The sequence below is a fragment of the Ochotona princeps genome, chromosome X (assembly GCF_030435755.1).
Source record: "Ochotona princeps isolate mOchPri1 chromosome X, mOchPri1.hap1, whole genome shotgun sequence".
Classification (NCBI taxonomy): domain Eukaryota; kingdom Metazoa; phylum Chordata; class Mammalia; order Lagomorpha; family Ochotonidae; genus Ochotona; species Ochotona princeps.
The window spans coordinates 38,787,989-38,805,897 of record NC_080865.1 but is presented as its reverse complement, the minus strand read 5'-3'; the positions used below and the strand labels follow the sequence as shown (position 1 = coordinate 38,805,897).

General features: G+C 42.1%; 1 protein-coding gene across 3 annotated transcripts in view; it reads right to left on the bottom strand.

Moving 5' to 3' along the window:
• LOC101519888 (vascular endothelial growth factor receptor kdr-like) overlaps positions 1 to 15,763 on the bottom strand; it is a 189,421-nt gene extending 173,658 nt beyond the window's left edge. For 2 of the 3 annotated variants that reach the window (XM_058658858.1, XM_058658860.1), the window contains exons 1-2: positions 15,593 to 15,763; positions 15,224 to 15,342 (exon numbers count right to left, since the gene is read on the bottom strand). In XM_058658858.1, the coding sequence (XP_058514841.1) occupies positions 15,224 to 15,296 (73 nt within the window). In that variant the 5' untranslated portion in view covers positions 15,297 to 15,342; positions 15,593 to 15,763. Of the gene's footprint in view, positions 1 to 15,223; positions 15,343 to 15,565 lie in introns of all 3 variants that reach the window. The other variant, XM_058658859.1, reaches the window with a different exon arrangement.
• Between the last annotated feature and the right edge of the window lie 2,146 nt (positions 15,764 to 17,909).

Genomic DNA, 17,909 nt, shown 5'->3' with positions numbered 1-17,909 from the left:
CCCATATGGAACAGCAGGGGCTTGAGCACTTGTGCCATCACTTGCTTCCTTCCAGAGTGCAGAAGGGCAGAAGATAGATGAGAAGTTGTAGCACATCTTGAGTCCAGGTACTCAAATATTCATATTTTGAAGGCATCACATGCAGTGTCTTAACCAATGAGCCAACTGCCCACCTTTACTATTTCATTTCTTGTCCAACCTATTCTCACTCTGGGCTTCTGCTTCACTAACTCTTCATCTTTCCCTCAGATAATCCTTGCCTCCTAGAATTTACTGCAGGTATAGCAAACTTCAAGAGTTCTTTTCCAGTTGACTTTCAGATTTTCTTCATGAAGCTGAAAAAGGTGCTCAAGTTTATATTCTAAGTCCTGGTTTGCTTGATGTTTGTACCTAGCCTCTCCTGTATAATCTCCACCCAATATTTCCTTCAAACATTCTTTAATGCTCCTTTACATCCTCTTGTAACCCGAAAAATTCAGTGACACTATGCCTACTGGCATTTATCTATATCATTTGAGTGGGCCTGAGTGGATAAGAACTGCAAAATGCTTTAACCTTGAAGAAACTACTTCCTAATGGTGAGGATCTCAGGTGTCAGTTGTAGAGTATATGGCTCTTTCTGGAACTCTTCAGATCTCATTATATATTGTGATTTACAAGAGCGGTAAGCAAATAGAACATAGCCTGTCTAAGGCAGGTAAAAGAAACTGAAAGAAGCTAAGTAATTATAGCATGACAGAGCAGCTTCACAAAGAAGAGGAGCCCTAATTTTATTATGTTAGGCTCACCCCATATTGGATGTCTATTCAATTCCTAGCTGCTCCACTGCCCGGACTGCTCCATACTAATTAGCCTGGGAAAGCAGAAGAAAATAGCCCAAGTGCCTGAGTTCTTGTACCTATATGGGAGACCCCATCCTCTTGCATTGGTGGTTCAGTGGTAGAATTCTCGCCTGCCTATATGGGAGACCCCAATGAAGTTCCTGGCTCCGGGCTTCAGCCTGACCCAGTCCCAACTATTGCACCTATTTGGGGAGTGAACCAGCAGATCAAAGATATTCATTCTCATTCTCATTCTCATTCTCATTCTCATTCTCATTCTCATTCTCATTCTCATTCTCATTCTTATTCTTATTCTCTCTCTCTCTCTCTCTCTCTCTTTTTCTCTTTTCCTCTCCCTCTCTTTCTCCCTCTCCCTCCCTCTGCCTTTCAAACAAGTAAAATAAATCTTAACAAAAGAAGCAGATGGGGCCCGGCGGCATGGCCTAGCGGCTAAGGTCCTCGCCTTGAACGCCCCGGATCCCATATGGGCGCCGGTTCTAATCCCGGCAGCTCCACTTCCCATCCAGCTCCCTGCTTGTGGCCTGGGAAGGCAGTCGAGGACGCCCCAATGCATTGGGACCCTGCACCCGTGTGGGAGACCTGGAAGAGGTTCCTGGTTTCTGGCTTCGGATCGGCGCGCACCGGCCCGTTGCGGCTCACTTGGGGAGTGAATCATCAGATGGAAGTTCTTCCTCTCTGTCTCTCCTCCTCTCTGTATATCTGACTTTGTAATAAACTGAATAAATCTTTAAAAAAAAAAAGAAACAGATGAAGGACAAAAGATGCAGCTCCTTTATGTGAATGATTAGAATCCATATTTTGAAATTGAAAAGGGGGATTCTTTAAGACTTGTATTTTTATTAGTATTCATTTTAAACAAAGAGCAGCAGAGAAAGAAGAAAAGAGATCTTCTGTTCAAGGGTTCACTCCTCAAATTGCTGCAACAGCCATGTGCGGGCAAGACTGAAACCAGGAGTCAAGAGCTCAATCCAAGTTGCCCATATGGGTGACACGGGCCAAGTACTGAGGCCATTTCTCACTGCTTTCTCATGTGCATTAACAAAGATCCGGATCAGAAGGTAGCACCTGGGAACATAAACCACACTCCATTATCAGCTGGCAGCACTAGCACGGCAAACAGCTACATAATGTATTATACTTCAACATCTGCCAGGAAAACGTAATTCTTAGAGGACCTTTAAAGTCTTTTTAAGCCTTGACATCTTTTTATTCTGCAATTCCCTGAGTGTCAAATGTTAACCTCTTTATCACAGCTACAAGCAGCTTCTTTTAAGTGCTTAGATAGTTCTTGTGCTCTAGTGTTATGTTACAAAGGAGGCCTTGGAACTTGCGCAGTCATGAGGCAGCAGCAGGGGGCTGCTCACAGCAAGGTCTCTGATCGGGAGGGGGAGAGTTGTGTCTCTCATTCCATAGCATTATAATCAGATAATAGGAACAACTTAACAATAGTATCATTTCCTTCTCCATGAGGACAAAGAATAAGTCTTACTGGTCAAACCAGACCTGGGCTTCACCTTCTCTTCCTACTATTTAACAAAGAATAATAGCCAACCCAAATATGTCCAGATTTTTTACTCCAATCACATCATACCCTTGGTGTCAATAATAGCACAGGCTGTTAATCGCCTAAGAAAATACAAGCACTTCACAAACTGCATGCTATGATTCTGGAGGAAGTCCACTAGGTAAAAATCTTTTCATGCCCCAGCCCCCTTCTCTCACCCTACCTCAGAACTAAAGGACATTTTCAAAGTGGAAATAACTATTTCCTCAGCATGCCAGAATTGCTTTTATCTCTATTAATATTCAAGAAATTGAAGAGTACAGTAGCTGAATAACTTACACAAGGTCACATGGATAGAGCCAACTTGACAGCCTCACCAAAGTCAAAAATTACATTATGCCCTGCATTCTGTCAGGACAGAAAGGAGATCTGCAATGAGGCAGCTAAAGGGCAAAAATCTTTTCAAAGATTGACTTACTTATTTGAAACTCTGAGTTACAGAAAGAAAGAGGGAGAGATCTTCCATCCTCTGGTTCACACCCCTGAGTGAATGGCCCTGAGTAGGCCAGTCCAAAGCTACGAGTTTCATCTGGTTCCTCCATGTGTGCAACAGGAACCCAAGCACTTAGGACATTTTGTGATGCTTTTCCAAGGCCATTAGTAGGGAGCAGGATCAGAAATAGAACACCAGGAATCAAACTGGCATCCCATGAGATGCCAACATCAGAGGCAGGTAGCTTTATCTGCTACTCCACAATTCCAGTTGCCAAATGCACAATTAATGCAGGACAAAGCTAGCTACATTAGGGGTCTCTGCTCTGAGGACTCTCTCCTCTCTTTGACTTTCCATATAATGAAGGGGTAGAATAGGGAGAAGATTTCAGATTGTTAAAAGACTCCAAGCAAAGGTAACAGAATTTGAATTTTATCATGAAGGCAATGAGGCACAATTTGTGGCTTTTGCTATAAGAAGTGGCAAGAGGTAAGCACAGTTTTCAGATGATTAATATTGTTTTAGTTTATAAGGTGAATTGGAGAAGGCAAGGTTGGGAGCCAATTGTAAACACGATATTTTCATTTGATCTCCAAGCACTTAGTCTAAGTAATCACTGTATGCTCTGATGAAGTCTGAAAACTAGGAAATGCAGGTGCAGTCTGTTAGCAAGTACTGAGATCTTTGCTCTAGCACTTCCTAGCTTAAGTACTCTCCTGCTGTACCATTCTGGTGTAGTAAACATTTTAATTTCACTCTCCTGTTTTGGAAGATGATGTAGGACAGAGTAAGACTGTCTCCTTTTCTGTCATGGAATTGTTATGGTTTACAGCAGCCAAGCAAGCAGAAACCTTAGGATGATTTGCCGCACTTCTTTGAATGCCAGGCTGTGCAGGTTTAAAGAATGTCAAGTCCTCATCCTTAATACTAGAACATCAATGTATACATACATTTCCTTTCACTGGGCTCCCAATCAAAAAGGAAAAAGCAGAAGACTCAGGCCTGGAAACATAATGTCCTAATTCCTAGACCACTGTTGTTTCCACTGCATCATTTCAGTTCCAGAAGTCTATATGCACACGAAATCATAAAGCCTTGGTGATCCAAGGAAGATAATTGCCTATATGCTATTTGCACAAAACCGGGGGAAAAATCTATTTGTCTATGGCAATTGTGAAGATCTGTAGACAGAAGCAAAGTAAGCAGGGTTGGTTGCTTCCCTGACCTCCTCACTCCTCCAAATCACAAAATATATCAAAGCCAAAAATGATTAAGTGATTAAGATAAGTGCTGTAATTAATAACTTCATTCTAATTTGACCCCAGGCTTCCAGAAATTTACATAGTTATTAAGCATTGAAAAATTGCCCTTGTATTGTTGCTTCTAAATCTAGTAATCTATTAAACAGCATGGATAAGAGTCCAAATTTGAGTTGTTTTCTCTGTACCCAGAAAATAGGCAGCCAACATACCAATGATCCCCATACCCTCATGTGCTCCCATTTACCCAGATGCCTCCTCACCACTGGGTCTGTATTCAAAGAAAGAGGAAATAAACGGCTAATTCTGAAACCTGAAGTAAGACCTTAGGGTGAAACAGCACCTGGATATTATCAACAAAACCCAGCTCGACTGAATATTTTCAATAGGTAATCTGAAGCTTTTGTGTTAAAATGTGCAGTCTGCTTTTTTTGTTCCCAGTGAGTCAAAGTGAAGTAATATTTTTAAATAATGCTAATAATTACAATAAGCCCATTAGAAACAATAAGAATATCTTTAGTAGGGCATGGCGTGGTAGCCTAGTGGCTAAAGTCCTTGCCTTACACACACTGGGAACATATACAGGCACCAGTTCTAATCCCAGCAGTCCCTACTTCCCATCCAGCTCCCTACTTGTAGCATGGAAAAGCAGTCGAGGACAGCCCAAAGCCTTGGGACCTGCACCAACATGGGAAACCCAGGAGAGGCTCCTGGCTCCTGGTTTCGGGTCAGGGCAGCTCGAGCTGGTTTGTGGCCACTTGGGGAGTAAATCAGCGAACGGAAGAGCCTCTCTGTATTCTGCCTCTCTGTATATCTGACTTTCCAATAAAAAATAAAATAAATCTTCAAAAAATACATCTCTAGTAGATAAGTGTAGAGCATTTTAAAAGACTGTCTCTCTCACCATTTGACTATTAATTTGAACCACATTTTAAAGAATTCAAAATACAATATCACTACTTGCAAGGGAAATGAAATGTCGGAGTTTAATAGACACAGCAAAAAGAATGTAGTTCTATCACTGTTTGCTCTTTTAGCTTTATCTCTCAACAGCCTTCAGCTTGAAACATGTTGCTTCATTCCACCATCTCATTATCACTGAGTCACACTGCTCCCTATGGATGAGGCTAACAGTTTTACAGATAGACAACAGTGGGGAGCATACTGTCTTTCATAGCCTCAGGCAGGCAATTTTTTTGTGGTGCCAAGCCTGGGTAGTATTTTCATAGGTTACTATGGGCTACCAATGGCTGTATTTTCATAGGCATGACAGTTTCTCAAGCACAAGTGCAAATGAGAAAAGGAATTGAACATAAAACAAGACTCCTCTCATCTCTCGAAAACAGGTAATGTAAAAAACCTGAGTCCTGAGATAAGTAACTCAATGGGATCTACGTAGCATGACCACACACAGAGCTAGGAAATACTGGACACTCTGGTGAATAGGCACAATGCTTAAAATCCTACCTCAGGAGACTGAACAGAAGGTGACTTACCTATTGTTGTGGAAGAAACTCTAGAATGGGTCCTTTATCTAGGCTTTGGTGTGCTCCATATTATTGGCATAATCAATTAATTAATTAAATCCTGAGTGACTGACTCATTTGAGAGACAGGAAGCCAGGGAGACAGAGAGTGCCTATCCATTGGCTCATTCCTCAAATGCCTATAAATCCGGAACTAGGCTGGAGTCAAGCTGGAAAGCAGGAATCTAATCCAAGTGGCAGTGACCCAAGTAATTGAGTCATCACCTGCTACTTACTGATACTGAGCCTTTAATGCTTAATGCCTGTGAGGGTCACTTTATTAGACCTCAACAGCTCTTGCTTAGTTCAAGGTTCCTTGGAAGTGACTCAAGGGTAGGAAGCCCTATTAACATCTCAATGCTAACTTCTATCTGAAGAGCTTTTTCAGGAACTCATAAGCCCCATCACATAAACAAATGCCCAACATACTGTTAGACGCAATCAGACTGAAAACCACCTTTGTCATTTCAAAGGAAACAAGATGACCTGATCATTGATCAATCTTAGAAATGCAGTTGCAGACCAACAAGAAGGCACTACATGAATTGTTCATACACAGTTCAACCCAAATTTTGAACTATAGTATTTTTTTGCCTTTACTCCCTCAGATTATCTGGCAATTAAGTATTAATCACCAGACTCCTTGTCTGTGTTTTACAATAAACCCCAGCTTTATCCACACACAAGTGTCAATGATTGGCTTGCTCTGCATTAGACAAGCAAATCTAATTTTGAAATTCTGCAGCAATTCCTTAAACTCTATTATCAGCTGCCAGTGAGGTGTGAACCAGTGAATAGAAGATCTCTTTTCTTCTTTCTCTTCTGCTTTTTGTTTAAAATAAATAAATAAATAAAACAAGTCTTAAAGAATCTCCCTTTTCAATTTCAAAATATTGATTCTAACTATTCACATAAAGGAGCTACATCTTTAGTCCCTCACCTGTTTCTTTTGTTAAGATTTATTTTACTTGTTTCAAAGCCAAAAAGAGGGAGGGAGAGGGAGGAGATGGAGTGGGACAGATAGAGAGACCCATTGTTTGATGATTGGACAATAGTATCTGCTCGTGGCTCCCTGATTGCTTGTTATCTCTACCTACTGATTGGCACCAATTTCTGTCTTTTTCTCCTTGAATATCTCCTTGAATGGCTCTACTGATCCCTAACTATATGGACCAATCTAAAGTTCTTATTTGTGTGACTCTTTCTGAGCCACCAACTGGAAAGAGTTGTGAGAGTCATACATCCATTTTGGTGCCTTTTTTTTTTTAAGATTTATTTATTTTTATTACAAAGTCAGATATACAGAGAGGAGGAGAGACAGAGAGGAAGATCCTCCATCCGATGATTCACTCCCCAAGTGAGCCGCAATGGCCGGTGCACGCCGATCTGAAGCTGGGAACCTGGAACCTCTTCCAGGTCTCCCACGCGGGTGCAGTGTCCCAATGCATTGGGCCGTCCTCCACTGCTTTCCCAGGCCACAAGCAGGGAGCTGGATGGGAAATCCCTGCACCTGCAAGCTAGAAGGACAGCCCCTTCCTCGGAGGACCTTCCTGACTGCTGCATCAGGAGGCTCTCTGCATTCAATAAAGTCGTTGCTTCTCTCACTCTTTGGTCTGCTTGGAAAATTTCTCTTTAGCATGGGAGACAAACCAATACTGTCCTCCAGCTATAACATACCTGCTTAAAATTTTTACATCTACTTATTTGACATTCCATGTCTAACTTTACTCATTTGAAATTCTGAATAATCTGGCATTCCTGATGCCAATAAGTAATTTTCTTCCCTAGTGGTTCTTTCCTTCTATTACTTATGCTTAGTTTGAATACACAGGGTAACTTCCATGTTTGTAAAGATCTGATTAAACAACACATTTTCACAGCAAAAATGCATACATATCTCATAATAATGTATTTCCCATGAACTTTCTTAAGACAATTCATAAAATCTAGGCTTCATAAATCTCTCACTTCTTGCTGGTGACTGCATGTTATCCTAAATACTGCCCAAGCCATGTTTATAATGAAAGATTTAAATATGCTGCCTGTGATACACTTTTTAATGTAAACTGCCCAATATATCCACCATATAAACTATATTAGAGTATAGTATGTATAATTACACACATTCATAACTACAGCATGGTCAGAAAACAGTATGAATTAAGTAAAAGTTTGCTTTGGACACACATATTTTTCAGGAAGTTTTTTAATGCCTCAACTCATGGACTCTGGTATAAGCCCTCAATTCTAATTCAAAGATGGCATTTTCTTGTTATAAAAATGGAAGCTCGAAGGAAGGAAAGGAAAAAGCAATCAGAGGCACACTGAAAGAGACACATTTGGGAGAAGAAGATGGAACAGAACTCACTGCTTTCAAGCAGTTGGGTAGTTCTAGGATGATCTCTATTCAAAATTTCCCATTAAACAGATTATGAGACTGAGACTCAGTGGAAGAGACTCTCATGCTACAGAATGGATCTATGGAAAACGTGGGCAAGGAATCAGGTTATCTATCCTGCTGTGATGCAAGAAGAAAGGACTCATAAAGCAACCGAGAATCACCAGGGATAAGACAGGAAGGGAAATACAGAAAATTGGCTAGGTGGCTGTAGGTCACACTACTTTGACCCCTTTTCTCAAACAATCCCTGAGCATGGGCAAACATCCCCGTTTACTTCCTTGACACTGTCTTTCCCACAGTTAGGAAAGAACACAGGAAGATCTAAGGAAACCTATCTGGAGAAGCAACGCTAAAGTGGGTAGGATCTGAAAATAGACTTAGCATCCATAGATTTCCTCCTCATCCGGAGTTGGCAGCCAGTCTGGGGCCAACTTTGGATCTGTCTGTAACCAGAGGGACCCCTGAGGTTGGAAAGAGCCAAGGGAATAACAAAGGACTACAAATTCGCCTTGCAGAGATTAGAATCTTCTCCATCCTGCTCACGCTGTTCACTGCTGCTGTCACAGTTTTTAAAGGTTCGTTCTCCTGGAAAAAGCTTCATTGTTAATTATTGGAGGAAAAGGAAGTAGAGAGTTCAGGAGTTTCAAACCTAACAGCATTGTTAAGAAATCAAGGTGGGGGAGGGTTGCAAGGCAGCCAGGAGGAGCAAGAGAGGTGAGGAGCACATGCAGCCCATTGCTTAAGAACAGGAGAGCTAGAGACTAAGCTTCTTCCATTCAAATTATGCATTTGTCGCTTACCTGCTGTTTGGGGCATATAACTTAGCTTTGTTGTGCTTCAGTCTCTCCTTTAATATAATTGTAAGGAATAAATAATCTAATTATGTGTTCTGGCATATGGTAATTTGTTAAAATGTCAACTTCCTTCCATATTCGTATGTCTGTGAGTAAGGATACTATGAGGAAGGTGAGGCCATATAGATTCTGCCCGGCCCACAGTAGGGGTTCATGTTTGGATTAGTGGGTGGTAGCCACAGGAATAAAGGAATAGAACATAAGGGAGAAGTTTCTAACATTATTTTCCTGTCTCTTACGAAAGCTTAATGACATAAAAGCAGGAACTAGCCAACCACTTAACAAGCTAATGGAGGACTGAGATAAGGAGAATACTGAGTTTTGAATGTTTTTTTCACAAGGCTCCTGCATGTAGCCATTAATATGTAATACTACCTACTTAGAAAAGGAATGGGCAGGAATAACACTGTGAGATTTCCTACTTCATGGATACTTCGGTTTCTCTGGGAATTGATGTTTGAGAAAGCACAGATCATCAGAAACTGAAAAAACCTTGAAATCATATACTCTAATGTGCTTCTACTTGTTCTCTTTTTCATTGTAGCAGTTGGATACTCCTTTCAAATGAACTTCCAAATGAAAATTCAATATATAAAATAAGTAAGAGCAAAATGTTTATGGTTGAAGGACAAAGAAGGTGCAAGTATGGAAACCAAATCTTAACTTACTTCAGAAGCCAGAGAGCTCAGAAGTACCCAGCATAACATTCTAACTTCACAAAATAAAAATGCTAAGCTGAATCTGAGGATATAGAGCTGCATCCCACAAGAGTGCCATGCTGCTTACTATGTGCTTTGGGACAGTTGCGTACCAAACTTTTACAGAAAGGCAGAGAAGGAAGACATCAGGAAAACATGACACAACTGAGAGAAAATTCACAAAGACAGACTTCAAAATGAAGGGCATGGGGAAACCAAAAAGAAGGAAAATATAATTGTCCCTGAACCTGTTTTAATAACCAAGTCTCACTCACACTGCTTTCTCTGAAGAGCTGGAGATCCCATCTCCATTTTTGCTTCCCTGACAGAAGGGCAAGAAGTTGAAAATTTTAGATACAGCTGGATCTTTAAGAGTCCAACCATTTTTTTCCCTTTGAGGCAGAAGGCCCATCAAATTCAATCAAATGAATTTGACTGATTTGTCACAAAGTTTCCAATTAGACACTTGGATCTAACTAAACCTCCATAAGTTAAATTGTGTATTTACCACCACGAAAATAATATCCCTAAGAAATGACTAACTGAGCCCACACAATAGCCTAGTGGCTAACGTCTTTGCCTTGAACTTGCCAGGATCCCACGTGGGCATCAGTTTGTGTCTCAGCTCCTTTACTCCCCTTCCAACTTCCTGCTTCTGGCCTGGGAAATCAGTGGAGAACAGCCCAGGGCCTTGGGATCCTGTGCCCATGTGGGGGAACAGGAGGAAACTCCTGGCTCCTGGCTTCAGATCGGCTCAGCTCTGGGCATTGCAGCCACTGGGGAAGCAAAGTAGTTGGTGGAAGATATTTCTCTCTCGCTCCATCTCTCTGTATATCTGCCTTTCCAAAAGAGAGAGAGAGAGAGGAGAGAAACAGGAAGGAAGGAAGGAAGGAAGGAAGGAAGGGAGGGAGGGAGGGAAGGAGGAAGGAAAGAAAGAAAGAAAGAAAGAAAGAAAGAAAGAAAGAAAGAAAGAAAGAAAGAAAGAAAGAACGAACAAGGAAGGAACTAAAGAAAGAAAAAGAAATGACTAACTTCTAGGCAAATGCTGTAAGTTTGAATATCCTGTAGGCACCACAAAATTTTGCTCTGAAAATCACTCTGACCAGATCTCAGCTAATTGTCTTTTGCCTTAGACTTTTAGTATAGAACTCCAGGAATATGTATATGCAGGAATCAGTACTCACTGAGATCACATAACCGTTGACAAATAGGAAATCCATTTGAGATCCCATTTCTCTGTTTATCTCAACCTATGTATTTCCTTATCATGGCTAAAGAGAGCACTGACTAATACTGCCAGGTAGAAAATACATTTTTTGTTTTTGCTTGTCTAAGTTCTGCACCCTGATTTAAAGTTAGCCATAAATAAATTGTGCCTAGAGAAAGATGATTCAAATAGATAAAAACTTCAAGTCTGTGGCACATTAGAAGTAACTGAAGAGCGTGAACTACTTTAGCGTAGAATAGTGAGATATCGTCAGATGTCATCAAGACCATCATGTCGAAAAAGCAGTAGCTCAAATTCTTGTGAAATGTGTATTGTGTGAAGACTCCTAGTGACAGAAATTCTCTGGCCCCCAAGCCAGCCTATTTCATTTGGAGCAAGTGAGACAGAATGTTCTTTTTTTCTAAGGAATTTTTTAAAGATTTATTTATTTTTATTGGAAAGGCGGATATATAGAGAGGAGGAGAAACAGAGAGGAAGATCTTCCGTCCGATGGTTTACTCCCCAAGTGAGCACAACGGCTGAAGCTGAGCCAATCCAAAGCCAGGAGCCAGGAGCCTCTTCCGGGTCTCCCACGCTGGTGCAGGGTCCCAAGGCTTTGGGCTGTCCTCAACTGCTTCCCCAGACCACAAGTAGGGAGCTGGATGGGAAGCAGGGCCGCTGGGATTAGAACCAGCGACCATATAGGATCCTGGGGCACGCAAGGCGAGGACCTTAACCACTGCGCCACCGTGCTGGGCCCAAAAGATTGAATGTTCTTAAGGCACGCACACACACACACACACACACACACACACGGCCTTTCAGATAATTTAGGACAATTTGGGCCCGGCGGCGTGGCCTAGTGGCTTAAGTCCTCGCCTTGAACGCCCCGGGATCCCATATGTGCGCCGGTTCTAATCCCGGCAGCTCCACTTCCCATCCAGCTCCCTGCTTGTGGCCTGGGAAAGCAGTCGAGGACGGCCCAATGCATTGGGACCCAGCACCCGTGTGGGAGACCTGGAGGAGGTTCCTGGTTCCCAGCTTCAGATCGGCGCGCACCGGCCCGTTGCGGCTCACTTGGGGAGTGAATCATCGGACGGAAGATCTTCCTCTCTGTCTCTCCTGTCCTCTCTGTATATCTGACTTTGTAATACAATAAATAAATCTTTAAAAAAAAATTTAGGACAATTTATATACTTCCTTCACGAACCATTTCCTCAAGCCTCTTCTTTTAGCCAAAATCCCCAGATCCTTTGTTCCTTATAAGACAACACTTAAAAGACCCTCTTCATTTTGTTTAATCTCTTTCATCAGTGTCCTTCTGAAAATCTGGGATTTAAAATCAAGCATACAGAACATAGATCAGTGAAGCTGCGAAACTGGTACCTTTTCTTGGTGCAGATGCTGCTCATTCAAAATCACCTAAAATCAAATGTACTTTACGTACTTGTAAGTTCTATAAGAAATAATATATTATTGGTACAAAACCAAAAAAGGTTTCTTAATCCACAAATACATGGTAATAAACAATTTCTTCTTCACTTTGTCCTTAAAGGTTTCTCACTTTTCTTAGTTCTCAGAGAAGGAATATTAAATTAGAGGTTTCGTTAATGCCTACTAAAATTTTATACTGCTGGAAACAACATTTGCTCTCACAGTTAACATGCTCGTTGTGGGACCAGCATTGTGGTCCAGTATGTTAAGTTTCTACTTGTGATAATGGCATCCCATACTGGAGTGTTGCTTACAAACTGAACCAGCATACTGCTAACACCCCCTGAGAAAGCAGCAGAGGATGGCATGAGTACGTGGGTGCCTGCTAAACATATGGAAAATCAGTATAGAGTTCTTGGCTACTGAATTCAGTCTGGCCCATATCTACCTATTGTGGCCATGTAGGTTAACCAGCAGATACAAGATTCTCATTCATATAGTCATTCTCTCTCTCTCTCTCTCTCTCTCTCTCTCTCTCTCTCTCTCTCGCTATTCGCTCTCTCTCCTGTCTCTGTTTCCAAATAAATAAAAATAAACTTTAAGCAATAAATCATATTAGCCTTTTATATCCCAATTACATAAAAGGCTGTATCTTTCTCCTACTTATCCTGATTATTTGCATATTGTGCCATTGACACCATCTTCCTGTTCAAAGCCTAAAAATACTGATGAGAATGTAGTCAAACCAAAAGTTTTTATCTTACAGAAATTGTCCTTCAGATTCATGGCAATTCTAAAACTGTAACATCAATTTACCCTCCTGCCAGCAGTTTTGAGGTCATTCTAAACATTAAAAAATCCTCATAAATCTGATATCCTGATTTCTCCAATCTGCCTATACAATGTCTTAGAAAGACCAAATATTCTCTATCCCCATTTCTTTATCCTTGCTTTCTAGAATACTACTAAAAACAAGTCGATTATTCTGGTATACTTGTCTTCAGTATACTAACAATAGCTCTAATGTTTATGGATTCCTCTTCTGAAAGTTTTTTTTTTTTTTAAATTTGTTCTTTAATTAATTCTATAGTCTTTCCAAAAGCAGAATCAAGAACATCACTTTTTTAGCCTCTTCTTTCTTTTTTTTAAAGATAGTACTACAATTGGTTATTGCTAGATATGTGACACACGCATAACTTCTAAGTGACTATTTTCAGTGCCTGGGGAAGCCGATCTATAGGATGGGAGATTCAGATTCAATCTTAGCAGCGAAGTGTTTTTTTCCAGCTCTAATTCATGGCAATTATCTCCCATTTATCATTATCTGATTTATTCTTTCTTGCATGGCTCTCTTTCCTCAACAATGAAGAGAGAAGCCAAGTAAGAACATGATCCCTGAGGCTGCAGCTGTGGCATAGCAAGCAAAGCCTCCACCTGTGGCAACAGCATCCTCTACTTTTAATCCAGCTCACTGTTAGAGTACCTGAGAAAGCAGCAAATGATGGTTCAATTCCTTGGATTCCTGCACTCATGTGGGAACCTGGTCAGAGAGGCCAGGCTCTAGCCATTGTGGCCATTTGGAGAGCCAGTGGATGGAATCTCGCTCACTCTCGCTTTCCCTTTCTCCTCATTCTCCTCTCTCTCTCCTTCTCTCTCTAAAACTCTGCTTTTCAAATTAATAAATAAATATTTTAGAAATTATTTGCATTCTGCCACAGGATCCAAGACAGAGTTGCTGAATAATGTGTCATCACACTTTGCATTATCACTTCCTACTAAAAAATCCAAGGACCTGAAATAATCAAGTACACATGGTGACCCCAAATTCTGGCACCTAAGGCAATAATTAGTTATGTTCAACATGAGACCTGGAAAGAATGCAAGAGGATGTTGAAATTACAAGTACAGAAAATGATGTTGAATGAAAATTACAAGTACAGAAAACGATGCAGGTGGAAGCTAATAAACAAACTAGATGTTCCAGCCATCTCTAATAGACATCTATCCCGTCATAGAAACTTGCTGGGAGACCATATACCTAAGACTTATCTAAGATTTTTCTCAGGACTCTAGGGTTTCAAGAGTTAAAACAGGTAATACGTAAAAACAAACTTGCACTCCAGGAAAGGTAGGAACAGACAGGATGTTTTCTGAGCATTTGAATATGGGGCAAAAACGGGCAAAGCTTCAGGGTTCTCCAAGACTGGGAAAGCACCTAAAGCAGCAGATGACCAGCTTCTCTTCCCATAGAGAAAAGGATTAAAGTAGACCCAAACTATGGTATGCATTTACTTCGGGCTTTCTTTACTTTGCTTTTTTTATGGTATTAATTTTTAGTGTAACATGAAGTCTGCTGGGACACAACAGCCTTGAAGCTATAGACTGGCAACACATTTGAGATAAATGCCTCTGCAAAAGATAGCAAATTGAAGCCTGACACCTTGGACTCCCACCTTTTTCCTATCCTTTCATCACACTTTCCGAAAAACAAAGAAAGACTGCAAGAATTTTTGTTTTTTACCGGTGGCTTGTTTTTTACCTGCTTATTGGCTCAAAATGTACAGACTTACTCTTGTGGATATATCTTACACTCTACCTACAGACTCTATAGAGGTCAGTCCTAGTCGCAGAGTTATGGTCACACAAGGGTAGAGCAACGTAACACTTGGTAGCCTGGAATAAACGCTGATGTCACAACAGGAGGAGAATTTTTTTTAACATCTTTTGTAGTGAGCATGTATTTTCTGGGAAGAAAACAAACAAAAATCCCACCAAGCATTGTAGGATTGTCCACACAAACCCAGACACAGGTTTGGGCCTTTGCCCTGTGGTCACCTGAGGCTCTTACCCTTCACTTGCCCACGTTTGAATTCAAATAGCTTCCAACCACAGTAGACTTCGGATCATAGACCAGTCCTCACCCTCTCTACAGCACTCCTGGCTAGACTTCTCTGAGATGAGCAGTTGAATTGAACCCTCACAGCTGTAAGGTTCAACCTCACTTACCTGGAGTCCCAAGAAGGGCGAGCAGGTAGCAGGCTGTCAGCGTAGCAAAGACATCAGAGCTCTTCAACAGCATCCTAGGAAGCCAGGAGCGGAGCGGCACACTCGCTCCCTTCTGCGTTCTTATACCAAGTGGGTCAGTGAAAAGACAGAGCTTGAGATCAAGGATTCTAGGTAAGGTATCGAAATTGTTTATTCTCACCCCTCACCTCTTCACTCTGGCTTCATGGCACCTTCCCCACTCCCCGTTCTAATCCGAGCTTCCCTTTCCCCCTTAACTTTGGAACTCCTCAACGTCTAGGCATTTTCTTCCATCATGCTCATTCTCTGCCCAGCCCAGCCTACCCTCAGGCCCCTAGTTCCCAAAATAACCTTTGGCAGCAGGTGAGCTGTCCGTGTTCCTAAGGCACTCCTACACCAAGCATGCCAGAGGCTCCGCTCCTTTTCTCCCAGGCACTCCCAACTTTCTGAGGAAAAGGGTGAGGGGCGGTAAAGTGCGGAGGGAGAAAGTTCAGGGCAGCCTGGCCCAAGGCAAGGAAAGCGGGGGGGGGGGGGGGGGGCGGGGGGGACGCCAGTAGAGAGCCTGAAGGAAGGTAAGCGTCCGCCAAAGCCAGAGAAGGCTACTGCAGCCGTCCAGTTAGGCACCCAGAGCAGAGTGTGGGCCAGAGCTGAAAGCTGTCTTGCAGTAGCCAGGCAGGGCTCAATGGGACCGCATTTCCCTTTCCTCCTCTCTAGAGCCCACCGGCCCCCTCCCCCATGCTGATTTCCCCTTGGCCCGGACGTCGGGCGGGATCGGGAAGGGTGTGGGGGGCTTGTCTAGGGGAACTAAAGGAAACGCAGACGTCAAATCGGGTGTGCTCCAAGGAGGACAGTTCTGGAGCTCAGCTACAGCCTTCAGAGGCAGAAACTGTGGCAAGTTTGAGCACAAGGGCTGGAGAAGAATGGGTGCCACTCCAGTGTGCCCAGGCCAGGTAGGGGCAGATCAAGAGGAGAGCAATTTGGAAGCCGGTGGGGTTATGGAGATGCAGATTTTACAGAATTATCTGTTATGCCTTAGTTAAATGGTTGGAATCTCAAAGCCACTGTGGTGGGAACTCATTAAAGGGAGAATTTCAGATTGTGAGAGTCAGATAAAATTCCCACAAATCTCTAGTCCTAACCATTTGTATTACAAAGGATTTAGCCAAGACCCAAAGAGATCATTTGCCTCTCCACAGGTAACACAGCTGGGCAGGAGGAGTACCTTCTTTGGAAGCCTTTTTACTACCTTCCCTTCCCTCACGAAGTTAGGAGTTTTGGCTATAGAAAGAAGATAGTGGGATACTAAAATCTCTGGGTCTTCCAGAGAAAAAGAGTTAATTACAAATTGACACCTTAGTTAACCACTTACTTCTGACTAAGCTGCCTAGAACTTTATAAACAAAATCCAGTACCCCAAGATAGATTTATTAGCACTTGGACTCTATTCCCTACACTATCTTCTTCCCAGGTTGCCAGGCAAGAGAAATTAGAGAAAGGCCGAATAATTGACCCCACACCAAGCAGCTAGAAAGTGGTGCTTTGATTTCAGAACTCACATTCAAAACCATTAGATTGTACAGGTGGAGCACTTTAGTGTTGCAAAAGACTAATAAAACTGGAAACATATTCAAGGACTTTTAAAATATAACCCCTTTAATTTATACAGATGGAGAACAAAAGTACAGAGAAGGAAAAAGACGTCCAAAATCAGTTATCACAATCAAGGCTAGAACCTAGTAACCATGAAAACCAGTCCAGTCCTTTCCATTTTAACATGCTTCCATTCCCATCTTTGGCTCTCATAAAGTAGGTGTTCAATAAGCATGCCATTTGGGAACCATTTTGTAAATTTGCACTTTAACACGAGGAAGTGATGTCCAAAAAGCATTTGTATGAAACTACTAAATTCACCACAGGAAAACTGAAAGGACTTAATGAGACAAGAGCAAGACCGACAAGCAAGAACTATAATCAGGAAGAGCTTAGCAATCATATATTTTTTTAATTGGTTACATTGCATTATGTGACACAGTTTAATAGGCAGTGGGATTTCCCCCACCCCTCCCCAAACCCCCAACCTCCCCATGGTGGACTCCTCCACCCTGTTGCGTTACCACAGTTCAAATTCAGCTGAGATTCTTTCATTGGAAGCATCTACCAGGCATAAAGTCCAGCATCATATTGTCCAGATGAGTTCATCAGTTCCTCTGGTCTGAAGGTAGAGCTGGCAGAGTGTTTATGACATTTCAAAGGATCTGAATTGCTGCCACTCTCACCACTCCAAGCATGATGCGGTTGTTGGAGAATCCACTGATTGACATAGTCCCTCATAGAGTCTCCATTTGCCCAGCACTTACATTGCCAACACCTAGCTGAGGTGCTTGATTGACCTGCTCTGTCCTCTGTCAACTGATGGTTAGTGTTCTGAGTCTGAAAGCTCGACTGGGGAAATCCCCATAGAGCCTTTCTCCGAGATGTTCCCAGACCAAATTCCTGTATGTACCGGCAAGAACCGGGCCCGTCACAGTCCATCGCCCCGATCAGCTGGCGGTTGCAGTTGCTGGGCTGGTTCTGTCTTCAACCTGGACTGTGGATACCAATTGGTTCCAGTGGAAAGCAATCATATTTTTATTACAACTTCAACTTGGAGTGAACCTATTTGTGACAA